At 53.9% G+C, this 18,657-nt stretch overlaps 5 protein-coding genes across 5 annotated transcripts; 1 reads left to right on the top strand and 4 right to left on the bottom strand.

Annotated features, from left to right (window-relative positions):
• Positions 1 to 744: 744 nt before the first annotated feature.
• PV07_12326 (uncharacterized protein) lies at positions 745 to 3,170 on the bottom strand. The gene has a single exon (XM_016399845.1). The coding sequence runs from the start codon at positions 3,027 to 3,029 to the stop codon at positions 1,248 to 1,250; it is 1,782 nt and encodes a 593-aa protein (XP_016242657.1). The 5' UTR covers positions 3,030 to 3,170; the 3' UTR covers positions 745 to 1,247.
• A 579-nt stretch (positions 3,171 to 3,749) lies between these two features.
• Positions 3,750 to 6,764, top strand: PV07_12325 (uncharacterized protein). Its single transcript, XM_016399844.1, has 2 exons — positions 3,750 to 3,971; positions 4,025 to 6,764. The coding sequence occupies exons 1-2, from the start codon at positions 3,809 to 3,811 to the stop codon at positions 6,445 to 6,447; spliced, it is 2,586 nt and encodes an 861-aa protein (XP_016242656.1). The 5' UTR covers positions 3,750 to 3,808; the 3' UTR covers positions 6,448 to 6,764.
• Positions 6,765 to 6,857: 93 nt separating this feature from the next.
• Positions 6,858 to 11,268, bottom strand: PV07_12324 (uncharacterized protein; the record flags this gene model as incomplete). Its single annotated transcript, XM_016399843.1, has 2 exons — positions 10,445 to 11,268; positions 6,858 to 10,395 (listed from the first exon to the last, which is right to left on the bottom strand). Exons 1-2 carry the CDS (start codon positions 10,579 to 10,581, stop codon positions 6,858 to 6,860), a joined length of 3,675 nt encoding a protein of 1,224 aa, XP_016242655.1. The 5' UTR covers positions 10,582 to 11,268.
• Positions 11,269 to 11,277: 9 nt separating this feature from the next.
• Positions 11,278 to 13,190, bottom strand: PV07_12323 (uncharacterized protein). The gene has a single exon (XM_016399842.1). The coding sequence runs from the start codon at positions 13,035 to 13,037 to the stop codon at positions 11,391 to 11,393; it is 1,647 nt and encodes a 548-aa protein (XP_016242654.1). The 5' UTR covers positions 13,038 to 13,190; the 3' UTR covers positions 11,278 to 11,390.
• A 159-nt stretch (positions 13,191 to 13,349) lies between these two features.
• On the bottom strand, positions 13,350 to 17,799 carry PV07_12322 (uncharacterized protein). The gene is made up of 2 exons (XM_016399841.1): positions 16,721 to 17,799; positions 13,350 to 16,663 (listed from the first exon to the last, which is right to left on the bottom strand). The coding sequence occupies exons 1-2, from the start codon at positions 16,750 to 16,752 to the stop codon at positions 13,777 to 13,779; spliced, it is 2,919 nt and encodes a 972-aa protein (XP_016242653.1). The 5' UTR covers positions 16,753 to 17,799; the 3' UTR covers positions 13,350 to 13,776.
• Positions 17,800 to 18,657: the final 858 nt, after the last annotated feature.

Here is an 18,657-nt window from a genome sequence, read left to right as displayed (position 1 = left end):
GACGTATCGGCTTGCTCCAGAACATCCATTCCCGACTCCGATGCAAGACGCATGGGATACTCTTGTGTGGCTGTCCCAACACGCCAGAGAGTTTGGTGCAAATCCTCAACAGGGTTTCGTGGTCGGCGGAGTCTCAGCTGGAGGGACCATGGCAGCTGTTTTGACGCAGTTGGCCCAGGATCGAGGCCTCACGCCACCGCTCACTGGCGCATTCGTGTCCATCCCTCTCTTGCTCGTGAAGGAGATCGTCCCCGCCAAATACAAAAAGCAATGGACCTCGATGGAAGACAACAAGAACAACCCATCACTAAATCGGGACACTATCCAGAGCATTATCCGCACACTCGCCCCGGACATCAGATCTCCCTTGTTTTCACCTTTCAACAGCAGGACCCCTCACGTCGGACTACCCCCGACATACATCCATGTAGGGGGACTGGATGTACTCCGAGACGACGGTCTGGTTTACGAAATGGCATTGAGGGAAAGCGGAGTGCCGACGCGGTGTGACGTGGTTCCGGATCTAGGCCATGCTGCTTGGACTATCTATGCCACAGGGTACTCTCGACCACGACTGGGGCCGAAGATGGTGGAAGCGATGAGGTGGCTGTTGAACCAGGAAGGATTGAGAGGGCAATAGGAGGAGACGGTCGAATGTGGAATAAGTGTTTCGTCGACTGACACACGCTTGCAGCCATTGCTTTGGACTAGGTTTCAGGAGGGGCGAGGTCGTTCTTCGAGCCCCTGTACCTCAGTCGGCTCAGTCATGCTGATCAAGGTTTTAGTATTATGGTAACTGCTGACCCATATATGCGTTGCCTGATAAGGCTCCTCCTTGTCAACTCTTTGTATGGAACTCGTGGGTCAGAGTTGGCCTTGCAAGAACTCAGGTGAATCCCAGTCACATTTCCTCGGCATTGTCGGTCGTACATCAACTCCAAATGACCAGGGGTGATTGCCGTCTCCGGGTCGTATTGGCACATCTGGGGCTTGATGGAGACGCACACACTCCAATATCTTGGGTCCCATATCATGAACCGATCTTGTCTCAAAGCTAGCAGGTTTGGACATGACCCTCGAGCGTATGTAGGCACTTTCATTTCGTGACATACCATTGTTGTAGCATTCCGTGAATGCCGCTTCAGTACAAGATCACTGTGGCTGGGTGTAACTGCGGTGGAGGTGTCGACGTCTCAGTATGTCAAACTCGAGAGCGCGATTTCATGATCTCTTCAGTGAATTTCCACTTAAACAACCTCAAATACCGTACTGCCGGCATCGTCTTGGAATCTCCCATCTTGGAAAAGCTCTCCGTGCATAAATCCATGAACATATGCCTCACCAATCAATTCATACGTATCTGAGTCGTCAAGAGGCCGTAGGACAAAAGGGACGGCCGCCCCTCGAAATACGCATAGCAGATCCTTATCCCGGAGCTCTTTAGGGGCCAACCCCAAGCGTCCCTGGGCAGTGACGCCAAAAAGACGGTGCGGACATGCAGTACGTATATGGTTGATGGTGGTCATAGCATGATTGATGTCTAGAAGGCTTTCTAGCCCGCCTTTGCCTAGGAATCGATCATGGATTCCGAATTCGAGAGCCAAAATTGCAAGACGATATTGCTGTGTCAGCTCCAGGAGGTCGGACCTGCTCATGTCCGTTTCTGCACAAAATATTCCTCGGAGGAATGCTTCGGAAGGGTCATTTGACCTATCGCCGTCTTGCTTTGTGTAGGGGGCGAATGAGTCTAGACAATGCTGAAGCCATTCCAAAATATGGGCAAACCATCGTTTACTCCATTGTGTCTCGAGCTCGAGGTCCGGGAAGGGGTCGGAAATTTGGACAAAGGAATCGACCGCGAACCCTCGCAGGTATATCCGCCGCTTGTCCCACGAACTGGCGACATGCGGCGGCACGGACTCTTCGAATGCAGGACCGCCTGCACCGAGACCATCCCATATGGGGTGCCGAAGCGGGACCGAGTTGAAGTCGGTGCACCAGGATGGTAACTCTGGGCATCTGGAGCTCGTACAAATACTTCCCAAGGCAAGTAGACTTGGTTCTTCCTGTAGTAAGAGATGGCCGACTTCAATATACAGTTTCCAGTACTGCTTCCGGCTGGCCTTTGTATAATCCACTCTGACAGACTCGAGGGGGTTGCAAAGTGCTCTGATGGCGTAGATTTTGTCGACTGGTTCACTACACTCCCGACGCCGAGCCATGTAGGTGGCAAACACCAAGATGCTGTAGTCGAATCTCTCGAAACTTGTGTATCCAGAGGCCCTCGTGTCCTCCTTTGCTAAAATCTCAAAGTTCAAGCCTGTGCGACCCAACTCGCTAAACAGACTCTTCAGTATCTCGGCGTCGACCGATTTGGAGCCGCAGTACACAGTGGCTTTTCGAGCGGAGACAAATTCCTGTAAAGTCCACAGGCGGGCATGCCATCTTCGACTGACGAGGTCGCCCAACCCTTCCCAGATAAGATCACCTTGGATGGGGAGACCCAGTTTTTCCAAGATTGGGGCGTAGTCCTCCAAGTTCGGTTCTCGGATTGTCTTTAGACCCTCGAGAAGCGTCATTGCCATGTCCATGGCTCGATCGGTGGCTTCTGTAGAAGTGCCGAGCCAGACAATGACTTGATTCGAGGAAAAATATATCAAATGCATTAGAGGTATTTGCTGGGCTTTCTCGTGATCGTCGGCTTGATTAATGCAGATCGCATCAACCCATAGACGGCGTGGCGATGACAATTTGCAAAGGGTTTCCAGAGCCAGATTCAAGGACTGAGTTATCAGGAGGGTCTTCCCATTGCACATGATCGGGACTGACGGTGTTTCACCATTCCAGGTGTAAGATAGCGTCTCGTAGCCAACGTCCATTGCCAACCCAACGGCATTCAAACTCCCCCGCAGTATCTTTTTGACTTCACACCATTCGAGGTCGAGTAGCCGGATGTCACAATCGGCTTGGGGTAAGGCATCGTAGACGAAACTTTGGAGGGGAGCTTCTTTGTGCTCAGTAGAAGCCATATGATGCAATTTGTTGTGGTCTCACCGCTCCAGATGTTCGTCTAATGATTGTTATCGGTCATGCAAAGTACCAATGAGAATCTCAATGGGCCTCTCCTTCTGGTGAAGTATTGCCGGGTGCTTTACGGTTTTGAATACTGAACGTTGGCAAAGAGAGGTCGTCTCAAACAAGCTGCGAACTCACCAGTTCGGGGACGAGAGCTTGGGTGGTTGAGGCGAGAATTTCGTGCTATTATTGATAGGCCTTACAAGTATGTCGAGACAAATGCCTCGTACTTAAGAGTCAATAGACGTAAACCCCTTGTTTATCGACTTTCTGTTTCGTATATCTAGTAGGCTTAAGTGAAGTTGAGAGAAACGGGGAGGGGAGGGTTGGGCCGGCGAACAGCCAAAGCCGATGTGCGGCTTTCTTGCCCACGTGAGCGACGGAAGCCTGCGTGTAAAGCTTCATCATTTCGTAATACGTTGACCTTCGGCAGTCTCGATGAGAAGGTTTACGGCTAGAGCTGCAGCTAGCGACAAGGCGTGCTTGTCATTTCATGTCGTAGATGGGTACTTTGGAACGAGAAGCAGCGCAGAAGGCCCTTTGATGAAGCTGCTCAGCCTCGTCCGCCCAATGAGGCTTAGTGTCTGAGGGGTCGATTGTTACGTAATCTGCGCAAGTCGAAAAGTGGAGAAATTTCGACATTCCCCACACAGACAGCGCAGAGAAATAAATTTCTGGAAACAATTGTGTGCTTCCGGCGAGTTGAATAACCCAGTCCTGGACAAGACCTGGTATGTCATTGCCCTACAGGTTCAAAGCAAGAGGCACCGGAAATAATGCTGCAATGGCACACACCACTACTTCTGTCCATCACCACAGAAGCACGACAAAGGTCGAGCACAAACCCTTCAAGTCGCGGTTTGCCTCGAAGAGCGCCTTGAAGGACCAGGCGAAAGGTGAGAAAAGAAACGCTCTTGACGAGTTAGAACACTCGCTGACTCCATCACAGGCAAAATCGAGAGCCAAAGGCCAGAGAGAGGCCAGAGAAAGACCCCTCACCAACAAGTCATGTCGAAACTCGCCAGACGCAACCAGGCCAAGCAACTGCGCATGCACCACAAGGACAAGAAAGAGGGGGAAGAGCTCATATTTCAAGGTGTCGATGGAGCAGCAAAACACATTGCAGTCGTGCCGCTTTCGAGTGACATCAATCCATACTCGGTCATCAAGACCCTGAATGAAAGTGTCGATATTTCGGATTCCAACGTCTCCTCTGGGACGGTTCCCGTCCGAGTCGACCGCTTTCGCCGCAACCTCCTCTATCTACCCGCTAAATTCGACCTGCTGAACGCTCTGGACATTTGCAAGCTTGCGGACTGGGTGATTTTTGTTCTCGACGCGGAGCAAAAGTACGGCGAAGAGGAGGATCTATTTCTGAGATCACTCGAAGGCCAAGGCATCACCAATGTGACCGCTCTCGTTATCAACCTAGATCAGACAATCCCAGCTCCGAAGAGGATGCGCCATCTGACGGAGATGAACATTGCTCTAGGCCGCTATTTTCCCGCTCTTGACAAATTGTCCAGCCTGGACAGCAAATCAGACTGCTCAAACTTGGTCCGACGGATTTGTACGGCTTCAACGCGAGGGATTCGGTGGCGAGACGACAGAAGCTGGATGCTGATCGAGCAAGCCAACTGGAGCCCCCAAGTGGACGAAACAACCGCGACCACCAGTGTCACGCTGTTCGGGACGATTCGAGGGAAAGCGCTGAATCCGGATCGCTTGGTCCATGTCCCAGGCTGGGGAGATTTCCGCATTTCTTCAATCCGACAGGTGCCTCGCCAAGGGCAAAAGCGGAAGGCCGAAGAGATGGACGCGGACGAGCCCATCAAGGAGTGGAAACCCACCGCGGACCAAGACGACCTCGCAGAGCTGGCACCCGAGGAAGCCGAGATGCAAGATGCAGCAAGCACCGTGGCCACCACCGAGCATAAAGGGGTTCTACTCGATGACCATCACTATTTCTCCGACGACAACTCTCACATGCCTCCCCCGCCCAAGAAACTACCTCCGGGGACTTCCAACTACCAAGCGGCCTGGTTTCTGGATGACGTGTCGGATTCTGAATCCGACATGAGCGACGACGAAGACCGAGACGGCGACGTGGCCATGGACGCGGAGCAAGAGTCACTAAACGCCGGAGACGGTGGCGGGATGGTTCTCACGAACGCCGAAGACGGCGGCAGCGTGATGGAAGGCAAAGCCCCCTCCGAATATCCCCAGTCAGAAATGAACCTCGACGACGACCAGGACGACGCACCGCTCGAAGCGGAAGAGGAGGCGCGGCAGCTCGCAGAATTCCGCGCCAGCCGCCGGAAGAAGGAGGCCGAGGAGGACCTGGAGTTCCCGGACGAGATCGAGCTGCACCCGGACGTGCTCGCGCGGGAGCGACTGGCGAAGTACCGCGGGCTGAAGAGCCTGCGGACGAGCGAGTGGAACCACGCCGAGGACGCGCCCTACGAGCCCGCCGAGTACAAGCGCCTGCTGCAGGTGCCGGAGTACCGGAAGTCGTACAGCAGCGTGATCAAGGAGTCGCTGGCGGGGGCGGTGCTGGCCGGGACGAGAGTCGAGATCGAGCTGCGCGACGTGCCGATCTCGCTCCAGTCGCGCGCTCCGCAGCCGTCGTCCATGTTCTCGCTGCTCAGGCACGAGCACAAACACGCCGTGATCAACCTCAACGTGACGCTGCGCTCGGACCTCGCGGAACCGGTCAAGTCCAAGGACGAGCTGATCGTGCAGATCGGCCACCGGCGCCTGCTCATCAACCCGGTCTTCTCGGCCGCGGGCCAGACGCCCAACGACGTGCACAAATTCGACCGATTCCTCCACCCAGGGCGCACAGCGATCGCGAGCTTCACGGGGCCGCTGACGTGGGGCTCTGTGCCGGTGCTGATCTTCCAACGCCAATCCCCTCGCCAGTCATCAGACGGCACCAACCCAGACACAATCGAGGACACAACCGCACCGGCACTGATCGACGCGCACACCACCACCCAGCGCATCCCTTCCTCCTCTTCAACACCACTTTCTCCGCTCCGCCTGATCGGGACCGCGACGACCCTGCCGCCCTCGTCGACGCGGGTGGTCGCCAAACGCCTCATCCTGACGGGCCACCCGTACAAGATCCACAAGAAGCTGGTGACGGTGCGGTACATGTTCTTCACCCGGGCGGACGTGCAGTGGTTCGCGGCTCTGCCGCTCTTCACCCGGCGCGGGCGCCAGGGCTTCATCAAGGAGCCGCTCGGCACCCACGGCTACTTCAAGGCCACCTTCGACGGGCGCATCGGCCCACTCGACGCCGTCGGCGTCGCGCTGTACAAGCGGGTGTGGCCGCGGCCGGCGAGGGTGTGGGAAAGTGAGGGGGTTTGATTGTAGGGTGGCCCGAGGATAACATGCTGCGAGGGTCAAGAAGGGGGTAGGACTGGGATACATGGGCGATATGCACCGAGACGATGACGAGCATGAATTGATGATGATTATGGGAAGGCTATGATCGTGATGAAACATCATACCATGAATAGAGAGCATAGAACATTGGAAGGGAATCTACCTTCGATGAACGAAATACTTTGCCAGATGAACGGCCAGCTTCACTCGAGCCAGTAACCAGCCAAACCGACCGGAACAAAGACCTTCATTGCGCTCCATCATTCCCCAGAGCTCCTTCAAACGTCCTGTTTCAAGCCCAATCAACACGCTCGTCGAGACGTCACCAAAATTGTCGGCACGGTCCGACTAATCTCTTCCTCGTACGCTACAGCGTCACGCCGCGCTCGATCTCATTGTTTCGGCGGTGTGTAAGACTCCAAAAACTTCATCACGTACCACTGGTTTTCCTTCTTTGCGTATTTCATTGCACTTTCGCAGACCTTTGAGATGGGTCGAGGTCCGTCGTAGTTATCCAGGAGCAATTTCACCATGTCGATGCGTCCCCATTCCGCTGCTCCGTCAATTGCCCGTCTGCCATGCTTAGGACTTGGATCCGCATCAATCTCAGCGCCATACTCCAGAAGAATTTGTGCGATACGCAAGTAGCCCTTGATTGCGGCAGCTTGCAGGGCTGTAACTCCGCGGTCTGGCGCCGCTGGAGCGTTGACTTCTGCCCCTTTTGATAGCAGGTATTGGACAATTTCAACCTCGCCGGTCTGAACAGCAGCTTGAAGCGCAGTCCTCCCACCGTAGCGACGGGACGGCACAGCATTGATTTCGGCACCCATCTCAATGAGTCTACGAGCACACAGAAGTCTTATCGCACGAACAGATTGTGTGGAGCCATCACAGCGAAGAGCAGCCTGCAAAGGTGGGAAAATGTCAGCGGCTCGGTGGTTGACTTCCACGCCGCCAGCGAGCAGCAGTTCCATAATCTCCCGTCTCTGCTCGGTAATCCTAGAAGTATCATATATAGCTTCACCGAGAAAAGTGAAAACCAAAGGATATCCAACACGGACATCGACCCCGGAAGACATCAAAAGGCGAACCATCTGGACGTCTCCACGGAGACATGCTTCCTCAAGGGCAAATAGGTCACGCGGAAGTTGCCGGGCGTCCTCCTGGATCTTGTTGTTACCGAGTTGGCCCAGATATGGATCTGCCCCATGTTGAAGTAAGATTTTCGTAATTTCATAGTCTGAGTTTCCGACTGAGATAGTCACTGGCGATTGGAGTATGTCAAAGTCAGTATAGCGAAAGATGGAGTTGACATCGGCCCCTTCGCCCAACAAAAATTCGACAATGTTCTTGTGTTTGCATGCAACGGCCAGATGCAAGGCAGTTAAGCCGTGAGTGTTTTCACGACAGTCTCCAGAGCAATCAGTTTTGTTCACGTCAGCTCCGGCATTGTATAGACGGGTCACAACATCCAAGTTGCCCATAACAACCGCCCAGTGGAGAGGAGGTAGGGAGTGGTTTGGGTCCTCCTGCAGCATCTCATTGATATTATGAGCAAGATATGGGGGCATTACCTGCTCGTAATATAGCGCGGGCTTCGGATGCGCATCATCGGCATCCGCGCCCCATTCAAGCAAAAGGGATATGAGGCTCACATCCCGACGCAGAATGGCTGCTAGTAACGGCGAGGAGCCATCCTTGCTCACGCCGTTAGGAGACACTCCGTCTTGCAGCAGCCCAAGTGACCGGTCGTAGTCACGGTGTTTGACAAATTCTTGAAGAATTGTCGTTGCATGGTTCGGAGTCGAGGAAGAGTCGAGTCTGGTACCTGCGCATCGCAAGATGTCGAAGATGGCACCGAGTCCTCTTTCGGCGGCGCATTGAAGTGCGGTGCCTCCCCATCTCCCAGATGAGCACCAATTCAGGTCTGCTCCGGCAGAGATCATCCGCCGCACCATATTCTCTTTTCCTGAACACACTGCTCCTTGAAGGGGGGAAAGGCTGCACGCTTTGGCGTTGACTGGGTTGATCGTGGCTCCCCACATTATCAATAAGTCGACCGTCGCATCTCTTCCATGGTACGCTGCAATTGACAAAGGTGGCGTGCCATGACCTGGGTTCACTGCTGCTCCCTTGCTTATCAGGTATTCCGTGATGGCTGGATCTTCAAGAAGTGCTGAGGCTTGTAGGGGGAAGTGGACGAGAATTCGAGTATTCTTATCGGCATAACTGTCTCTTGTCCACTCAATTTCTTGAATAGCTTCCTCCCTTCTACTTTCTTCCAACATGTCCAAAATCGACCAATTTGGGTCTGCGCCACGTTCAATCAGTAGCCGGACCATGTCCAAATTTGCACGTTTTGCAGCAACAACGAGGGGCGACTGGTAAAGCTGCTCGGCCCAGTCTTCGATGATTCTTTTGTGTCCGCATGTTATCGGGCCATTTGGATTTGCACCATAGTCCAGGAGCAGTCTGGCCATCTCCATGTCACCAGAACATGCCGCCGCGGACAGGGCTGTGCAATTCCGGTCATCGTCGATACCGAAGGGGTAGTGATGGTACTGTAGGGAACATTCATTCGCCGACGCACCATTTCGCAGGAGCAACTCAACTGTTTCCCTGTTGGCACCGCCTCGCATGGCACTCACCATCACAGGACCTGCCAGCGTTGATACTGACGTCTTCAGCAGTCGAGGGATGAGTTTGTCAGCACTACATGAAGAGGCAGCAGCGGCAATGGGACATTCTATCTTTGCCCAATTAGTCTCGCAACAGCAGTAGACATCTCCAAACTGGTAATACTCCGAAGCAGTACACTTAACCGAATACTGGAATAATGGGCATCCGGATTCATGTCCGCGTCGGACGTCCCTTCTTCCCGGGGTTATATCAGCACCAGCATCCACGAGCATCTCGACGATGCGAACTTTATTCCGCTGTACTGCATCGACAATCAAGGTTTGCGAGTAGAAGCCAGTAGACCTGCGATTCACATTCACCCCGTTCCTCAGCGCGCTTTTCACTAGGCCCCCTTTGTCCGTTCTCACGGCTGCAAAGAGAACTTCTGAGATGATGGCGCCAGTACTGGGGTCATCCCTCAAAGTGAGCATATCAAAAGCACTGGGCCCAGCCACTTCGTCTAGCGTAATGACGAAAGCGTCAACTTGTTTCTTGTCCAGAAGGTTGTTGGCTAGCACGAGCGCCGCAAATGACATGAAAACCTGCATCCTCGTTGTTGAGTTGGGGTCGATCAGTTGATTGACGATGTTTTCGGTTTCTCCAGGCCGCCGTTCGGGCATGTACACTGCGATCTGAGCCATGGTGTGCGCGAAAAGTTCCCGCCTAGTCCACCAAGGTGGGAGATCCAAAAGGCCAGCAATAGCAGTGTTGACGATGTTATTGAATTTTGGAGCTTTCTGCACCGTACCATGCTCTGCAAATTCAAGGTAGGGAAGGCAAAGTTGATCCATGTCGGTTTCTAGTGATAATCTAAGGACACCTTCTTTCCAGTAGCCATCGTAGTCCAGTCCGAGGAACCCATCGGTGACATCCACGACGGCGGATGGTAAAGGCGACGGGGGGCGATCCATTCTCGTTGCTGAACTTGACATAGCTATTTCGAGCTGAGAGCATATTTGATACCATGGCAATGAGATGATTAGAGATCGTGGTATCTGGATCTTTGGGCGGATGAATATCCCGTCTGGAATTCGACACCTCGCAGTTGTTTGCGTCCATGTGGGAAGGTCGTATCTGGGGAGCTGCTTTCTTAGTTTTCTCTCCGGGATGAGCCGTTCGTTGAAGAAGACATCCACGTCTGCAACGTTGAGCTTCATGTTTTTCAACAGTCGACTCAAGTCTTTCCAGAAATCGCCCTTCTGGTTTTTGCGGACTCCCCATGCTCTGAACTGCCTCATGTACTGTGGCTTGCTGTTGGAAATGTGAGCTTGAACCAAGACGGTATCAGGGACGTAATTACCTTGCATCAAAGCAATGCTTCTCAGACATCACCCGTATGAGCCGGGTCATAGGCATGTCCTCGTCTTTGTAGAGGCGACAGATGGTCGCTTTATGCTTCCGCCAGTCGTCATTGGAGATTTTGTGCGGCGCGGTCATGATGATAATGAGCTATCTGGGCAAAACGCAGACACCAGCAAAAAGACGGGTGCAAAGTGCACAAGGCAAAGGCTTCTAGCCAAAAGAAAAGACGACGACTCTGGTCCTGGTGCGCCGGGTTGTGTGCCATGCCCGCTTTATAATTTCACAGAGCGAGAGGGCCAAGGAGCTTGAATCGGTCAGGCTGGAACATGACAAAGAACGAACTGCTGCACCGACAAGGCGTCGGTCACGTTGGCGAGACGCCTCGTATTTTCATGCCACGGGCGCAGTCGAGCTATGGTTCTGATTCGCTATTGCCAGAAGTTGGCCAGATGGCTGCAGGCAAGAAGCTTCTCTTTTACTCGCAGAAGGCGCCCCCGCTTCTCAGTCCCATGCCGTGGCCGAGGAGCCTGCGACCGACTGGCTGACCGACTGACAAGGGGAGGGATTGGTCAAGGACGGAATTTCGCGAGCCAAAAAGTCGTTGTCCTTGCCCAGAAGACGTGCTCCAGAGTGTGCCCATCACCACCTGTGGCCTACCATTTTTTTGGGTTGTTGTTTGTTCGTTGATGCCTGGCCGGAGAAGAAGCAATTGAGTCCGTTGGTAGAAATGTCTCAACGGCAAAGATGGCCGTGGTTGTCCTCTTCATGCATCATCGACGCTAAAGAACAAATAGGCAGGCAATATTGAGGAGGAGGAACCTGACTTGGTAGCGGGAAGAGTCAAGATCCCTTCGTTGGACTGAGCCAAGACTACCGGGTGACGTATGTGCAACAAGGCTAGTGAGGCTGAACTGCAGCCTCGCCGCATCCCACCTGCTTCTACTTCAACGCTTCGCTGCTTGTCTCTGCAGCTTCTCAATATCTCTCTTGACGCCCTCCATCTCCTCTTCAATCTCTTTGTACCTCACTCCCAGTTTCCCCATGATCCCCGTTCCCGGATCAACAGCCTCATACTCCGCCAACACGCCGTCCAACAGCCTGATCCTTTCATCCAACTCATCTTCCTCCTTTTCCACCTCGGCCATCTTCTCTCTGATCACTTCCTTCTTCCTCTCCACTTCCGGGGAGAATTGAAACTCTCTTCTCGCTTCCAACACCAGAACCTGTACCTTCAACGCCATAGCCTGCGCCACGGTGTCCAGGAACGCAATCTTTGACATGGTGTAGCGAGAGAGGACGCCGTGCTTGGAGGTTTCGAGATGCTGGATCTGCAATTGTAGGAGATGCCGCTGGAGAGTGAGCAGGTGCTGAAGAGTTGTGTTCAGTGTGGTGAGAGAGGATGGGAGAAGGGTATCGCGGAGGTCGGAGAGGTGGGATAGTTGGGCTTGGATGCTTTCGTGCAGACTTTGAGATGGACGCATGCGGCCTTGCATCCCTTCGGCGCGGCCATATTCTTCGTCTTCATTGTCATCGCTGTGGTCAAGTGCGATATTCGACAAGACACAGAGCGACGACTCGAGCTCGACGAGGCGCGAGGAGACCGCGTTAGCGATAGGAGCGATGTTCGCCTTGAAGCGCAGGATGTCCTCGTAGAGAAGGCCTTCTTCTTTCTCATCCTCCTCCGTCCCGCCATTTTCCTGTGTGAAAGCCAGCTGCCGCGTATCACTCTCGTTTGACGATGGGAAGAGATCTCCAGACCCTTCAAGGCTGACATGCAAATACGCTGAGACGACACGAACAAGCTCTCCGACGCTCTGCGGGAGATAATTCCCAGTAGGCCGCACAGCACCCGCATTGTCCATCTCCCCAGATGTTCTGAATTTTTCCGTTGCTGTCGCATGACTCTGAAGATCGAGGTCTTTGTTCGTGACATCTGCGATATCGCTCTTCGCAGCTCCAGCTGGTGTAACAGGCGCAGTCGTGGAGACGGGTACCGGTATTCGCCTCCCACTTCGACTGCGCGTCTCTGCGCTGCGTGATTGTAGAGATTCACTCCCTTGACGGAGATCTTCGCCCTGGGCGTGAGTGTGGCCGGCGGAGAGGTCGAGGTGGGCGGCATCCTCGAGCACGTCGCGGAGGATGCGCCTCTTGACCCTCTCGACCCGGAGGGCGTGGAGCTGTTCATCCAGGCTTAAACTCTGCTGTCTCTCTTTCTTGTCTTCGTCTCTTCCTTCATCATCTTCGACAACGTCCTCGTCTTCATCCTCTTGTTCTTGTTCTGGTTCTTGATTTCGATCTCGATCTTCATATCCAAGCCCTGCACCACCCCCTCTCACCACGCCATCACCACCCACGCCGCACACTTCTTCCTCTCCAGTCTCACGCCACCCACTCAATCCTCCTCCTCTCCCGCCGTCGCCCTTCTCACGTCTGCTTCTCGTCCTCCTCCCTGCTCTCCACCGCCGCTCCCTCTCGCGCTCTTCTTTCCTACTCGACCCATCCTCCGCCAGTGCCTCCCGGGTAAGGTATTCCCACAGCCTCGCAAAGGCCGGGTTGGCCTCCAACTCCGACGCCGCGACCAGGGGAATCATCTTGCCCCGTTTCCACAGGAGTGTCTACCCGGTCGCGTGCCGTTCTCGATGATTTGGCAGCCAGACAATTCGACGATTGGAGAGGACCAATGCGCCCAAAGACGGGGCAAACAAGCACAACCGTCAAGATCCAAACTCGCAGTTGGTCTTACGTGGCGGCGGCTGCGTCGCCGGTCGCCGGTCGCCGGTCGCCGGTCGTCGAGACCAAACACTACTCGGGACTCGTATTTATTTGTGAAGCGTGAATTTTGACTCAGAATTGGCCTCCTCGGCGTGGAGCTTGGATCAGACAGAACCGAGAATTGAAAACGATTGGCTACATAACTCCTTGTCCATTACTGGCATCTCACACTAAAAGTTGGACTATACAGGGAACAGAGCAAGAAATGAATTGGTTTGGCAGCAACTGACTCTTTTGATATTTTTTGTTCATTCAGTTCATCTTCGTCTTTCCTCCAGCTCAAGCGCAGTGTCTGCTGGCTTGCTCTTCCTCTCCAGCAAAATTGCATACTGTCTACAAACGTAAACTGCCAATCTCAACTGTCCCGCGAGGCCCAGTGTGTGCGTTTCGAATTCATTCCTTGCAGCCTTAGCTTTGGGCGTTAAAATGTGTGCCTGTTTGACTGCCATCGGCTGCTCTGCGTGGCTCCCCAATCGATTTCTGGTCTTCTTTCCGAGCGCCAATGCAAAAACGATGTTTCCCCCATCACTCATCAAGCGCGATGTGAGTGTCAAAAAACTACTCCTCCTCGCTCTCCTCGGAGTTGTCATCGTCGCTACTATCGCCCGTCTCTATCGAGGGTACAGCATTCGGAGAAATCGGTCCGGCGTATGCTCCCAGCTTGCCCTTCAATTCCTCAATCTGTGCCTCCTGCTCATGCTTGCTCATAGGCTTGCTCTTCTTGCTTTTGTGATGGGCAGGCGCATGGTACGCTTCGGTATGTTCCACTTTCGGCTCATCGGGAGGCGGACCAGCGTACTTCTTGACGAAGCCGAGCAACTTCAGAAGTGCACTGTTAGGGACTTCCTCGATATCCAGCTCAATCTCATTTTGATCACTGTTGGCCAAGGATGGAACGCTCTGCTGGATGATACGCAGCGCTTCCTGCATTTGTTTCTCCGGCAGCATGGCAATCCCGTTCGAGATGTATTGCTTCTCGGCGAACGTGACATATCGGTCTTTCTCTTGTTTCTTGGGCTGTGGCTTCTTCTTTTCTTTCTTGTCCTTGCTAGGTTTGGAGACTGCGCCCTCCGATTTCTCCTTCTTGGGTTTCGTCTTCTCCTTTTTCTTCGTGGGGGGGGATTTGGATTTCTTGACCTTCTTCTGCGTCAATTCACCCATCTGCTTTGACATTTCCTCGATCTGCGCCTGTAGCTTTTTGATCTTTTCGTTCCGCTCCTCTTCGCTATCGCCCTCTGCTTCAACTTCACTTTCCTCTTCTTCCTCCTCATCGTCATCCACATCAGACTGCGTAACCGACGGTGGCTCTCGTGCAGCAAGCCAGTCATCTTTGGTTGCCCATTTCCTGTTGAACAGTTCTTCCAATTGATGACCAGAAGAGTTGACCAAGTCACCTTCGGGGTTGAATTTGAAGCAGTTTTTGAAGATCAGACGGATGTCCTCCTCAAAGTCCTTGGCTTTTTCGTAGGCGTTGTTCTGGAGTTTGGTTTTGACGGTCGACAAATCCATCGGTTTCTTGATGATCTGGAAGTACGTCGGAATGTTCAGGGCCACCGGATCCACGGGATACATGAAGTATTGGTTTGCTTGCCAGTTTTTGGCGTTCATGAGTTCCTTCAGGACTTCATCGCAGAACTTCAGCTGCAACTCGTACTTCTTCTTTCTAGGTCTGCCACCTCCGAACTCCGAATTGCGCTTGGTCGGGACAATAGCTCTCTTAGGTCGACCATCCGTCAAACTCGAATCGCGCCGGATAAGAGGCATACCATCCGGATTTGGCGCAAAAGCGGGTGTTGGTGGGGCTGCAGAGCTGGGTGAACTAGCTGCACCGACATTCGTCGTAGACGTGCTCACAGATGGTCGGCGTGGAGGCGCGGTTCTCGTCGGCTCTTGCTTTTTGACTGCTTTCTTGACCTCTTTCGAAGGCTCCTCGATGCTGGCCTTTGGGAGATTCCTCATCTGACCATCGAACGATGCCTTCATTTTCCTGGCTTGCTGTGAAACACCGTGGTCGGGACCGTTGAAAGTGAAACAATTGGTCACGATCAATTCAAAGTCAGCAACGAACGTGGCTACCGACGTGTATTCGTTGCGCTTCAACCGCTGGTCAATTGTACCTAGATCCATGGGTTGTTTGATGATCTCGGGATAATTCGGAATATTGAGCGTAACATAGTCCACGGGAAGTCTAAAAGGCCCAGAAGCATTGCTCTTCTTGAGGTTTGAGATCACCTTCTTCATATGCGCCAAGCGCGCTGGAGTCACTGAATCATCGCCATCCTCCGTGGCCGCTGCAGAACTCTCAGTTTCGCCGTTGGCCGTAGCTGGCGACGACACAGCGGGCGCAGGTACATCCGGGACTTTAAACTGTGGCTCTTCGGTGAGTGGACGTGGTTCGTCTGTCTTGACGCGCTTGGCAGCACGTTCGGCATCTTCGGCATCTTCATCGCGCGCATGGATCTGCTTAACCGGTTGCGGTGATGCATCAGTCATCACTTGGTCTTCGGGTTCAGCTGGAGCAGGGATGGCGGGTGTTGGCGCGGGTTCACTGGGTTGCTCCACTGCCGGAGCTGGCTCTGTGACCTGCGTCGGTTGTTCTGGTTCTAGAGGCTGTTCCAGTGGTTGCGCTGTCGGTAGATCTGCTGGCTTCTGCTCAGCCAACGCTGCAGGCGCTTGTTGTGGCGCTAGTGGCGGCGACTGCGCGGGTGGAGAGGGAAGGCCAATGTTCGTGGCGGCCGAATCTACGACCAACGAGGTTTGGAATGAGCTGTCGGCGGCCTCTGGCTTGAGGGGCGTGGGTAGATCGGCAGAATTGTCGATGTCGTGTTTCTGGGCCTCGACCTTTGCGACAGCTTCAGGGGTTAGCGCGTCCGAATGGGGCGCGGTGCGCAGATCAGATACTGGCACCTCGGGCGGGATTGCCGGGGGCTCTGAGATGTCCATCGTCGACTGACTTGTCTCCAGCGGTGTAGCGGAGGACTGGATTTCGGCAGGGATGGAAGAGGGGATAAATGATTCGGTCAGGTTGGTGTCGGATATTGATGTGGTCTCTGGAATTGTGGAAGATTGGTTGTCGAGAGAAGTCTGAGGTTGAGAGTCGGGAACAACTGTAGGAGGCTGCTGGACAGGTTCACCTTCATGATCTGTGACCCCATTTGTGGCAGGTGGAGGCAGCAGCGCTTCAGAGGGCGCTGAGGGCGCTGATAGCGCTGCCTCAGAAGCTGCCTCAGGAACCGCGTCCGGAACTGCCTCCGCAACTGCGACTGCGTCTGTGATTGCCTCTGGCACCGTCTTGACCGGCTCTGGTTGCGGCGCATCAACTGCAGGTTGCTTGGGTGGACTTGGGTTCACCGTCGCCTCTGAATTTGATATTGAGGCAGCCAGATTGTCGGCGATATGAGACTCTTCCGGCTGCTCTGAGGTGGAGCTGAATTGCGTGGGCAATCTGGTGAGGGTCAGATGAAACGAGTCGCGACACCTCGGAGAAGTGAAGTCCACATACCCATGAGCCTCCATCTGCATTTCCACGTCCATTTTGCCAAGAGCGAGTGCGCAAATCTCAGGGTGATGGCGATCGGACCAGCCGAAAACGAAACAGATGTTGGGCGCAAAAAGTTAATTAATTAAGAGTGAGATATTTTACAAGGCACAACGTGGCGAAGGGATGGCGTGAAGAGAAAGGACGGCAAAACAAAGGGCGCGCGCAGAGGTGTGACGCGGGCCAAGAATGAATTCGACAACAGGATGGAGGAGGGGGTCGAGATTAATAAATAGTCGACGAGATCCAGATGCGGGCGGAGGAGGAGCAGCGGGAAATGTATCGACGCAGCCCAGTGTCTCCAGTGGCGACACCAACTTCAACACCAGCCTTGCGAAAATCTCGACAGGTCATGTGACAATCGCGACGATGTCACGTGGTGCGCGTGAGAGTCGGAGCGGGAAGGCTCAGCGCAAGCCTCGCCTCACCAACGAGTTACTTGTTTCAAGTATGGGGAAAGGAAACAGGCAACAGTCGACAATGGGAGAAGAGTGGCGACCGTGATGGCGACGATGACGACGGCGATGATGGTGATCGATGATCGATGGCCGATGGCCGATGGCAACAGAAAATGGGAAAAGAGGTGATGCGCGTGGATTGGGATTGGAGAATGTTGTTGTTTGTCGGGCGCGTCGTCAGCGGGCCGGGCAAGAGGGAAATAAAAAAAGAGGTGGTTTCAGAAGGAAGGCCAGCCGAGCGGCGGTATTTCAGGTTGAGGTGCAAGCGACACAACAAATTTTGCGCGGAAGCCCGTTAAATAGGATCGGGCATTCGCAGCCACCGAGGGGGGTGCAAGTCCACCAGGAGGCCCACTGCGCACTATGATGCAGCGACGCTAGATGATCCTGGCATGGTCATCCTTGCAGAATCTCCAGAGTGGATGCACAGAGCCTGCGTCCGCCGGGCATGATTGGCCTCGTCCTCGCCCTGCTAGCTTCCAAGGTTCTTAGCTCTGCCCAAGCAAATCGATTGCAGCCCCCCAAGTTCTGATTCCGAGTCCTGTGTGCGGCATGCCTCTTCCTCTGCTGCTGCCTCATCTGCCCTCCTCCCTCCCCCTCCGCCTCCCTCCATTCCAAGCCGCTGCTGTCTGCTCCCCTTCTCCTGTGCCCACTTGTGGCCTGGTCTGACGCCTCGCGTACCTTGGGCCACCTGTCCACCATCTTGTTCTCTGTTATCTCCTTATTCATCGGCGGACCCCTTTTTGCTATTTTCCTTTTTGTGTGTCTCGAAAATTTTGGGGCACTCTGCTGGGTCAGCTCCAGATGCGTTGATACATTCGATGCGAACCGCTTTTGTCTTTGTTGATGCGCTTGGCAACTTCCCGAGCAGTAATAATCTGCATCGACCTTTAGCTCGCTCCGCGCACCCGCTCTATCCCTGCCTTCGACAATAATTCCATCATGGTGACCGAATATTTGATCACGTGACCGCACGTGCATGACTCATTGACTTTTCTCGGGGGTAGGGCAGGAGATAGCATCGGAGAATGCGGCGAGTGTTGGCTGTCTGCGTGAGCAGTAGAAGGAAGGTTTTCCTTTCAGGTAGGAAACATGCTTGAAAATTGTCGTCGAGGCTGTTGTCGAGAGGAATGGTCGCTCATCCGCGAAAGGTCGAGGGTAGCAGCGTTTTTCCCCTGTAGAGTAATTTCCGCAGCTTTCCGCCTTGACCGGTCCAACCAGAGGATCAAGGCCATGTCCGATGCAGGCAGCATTTCGAACAAATGCCCAAAAAGTCCGCCCTGCTTTTCATGATTAGGTTTGCTCACCTCCGAAGTCAAACACAAGAGGCGGTGCACTGCAGGGTCGACAACTTCCTAGATGATCCAGTCAACAAGCGTGCCTTTCTGCAATGCTCATGAGCGATGAACAAAGGAAAGGAAATGAGACGGCAGGTGCATGACG

This window comes from Cladophialophora immunda (genome assembly GCF_000835495.1).
Source record: "Cladophialophora immunda strain CBS 83496 unplaced genomic scaffold supercont1.8, whole genome shotgun sequence".
Lineage (NCBI taxonomy): Eukaryota > Fungi > Ascomycota > Eurotiomycetes > Chaetothyriales > Herpotrichiellaceae > Cladophialophora > Cladophialophora immunda.
This window is presented reverse-complemented; position numbering and strand designations above follow the sequence as displayed.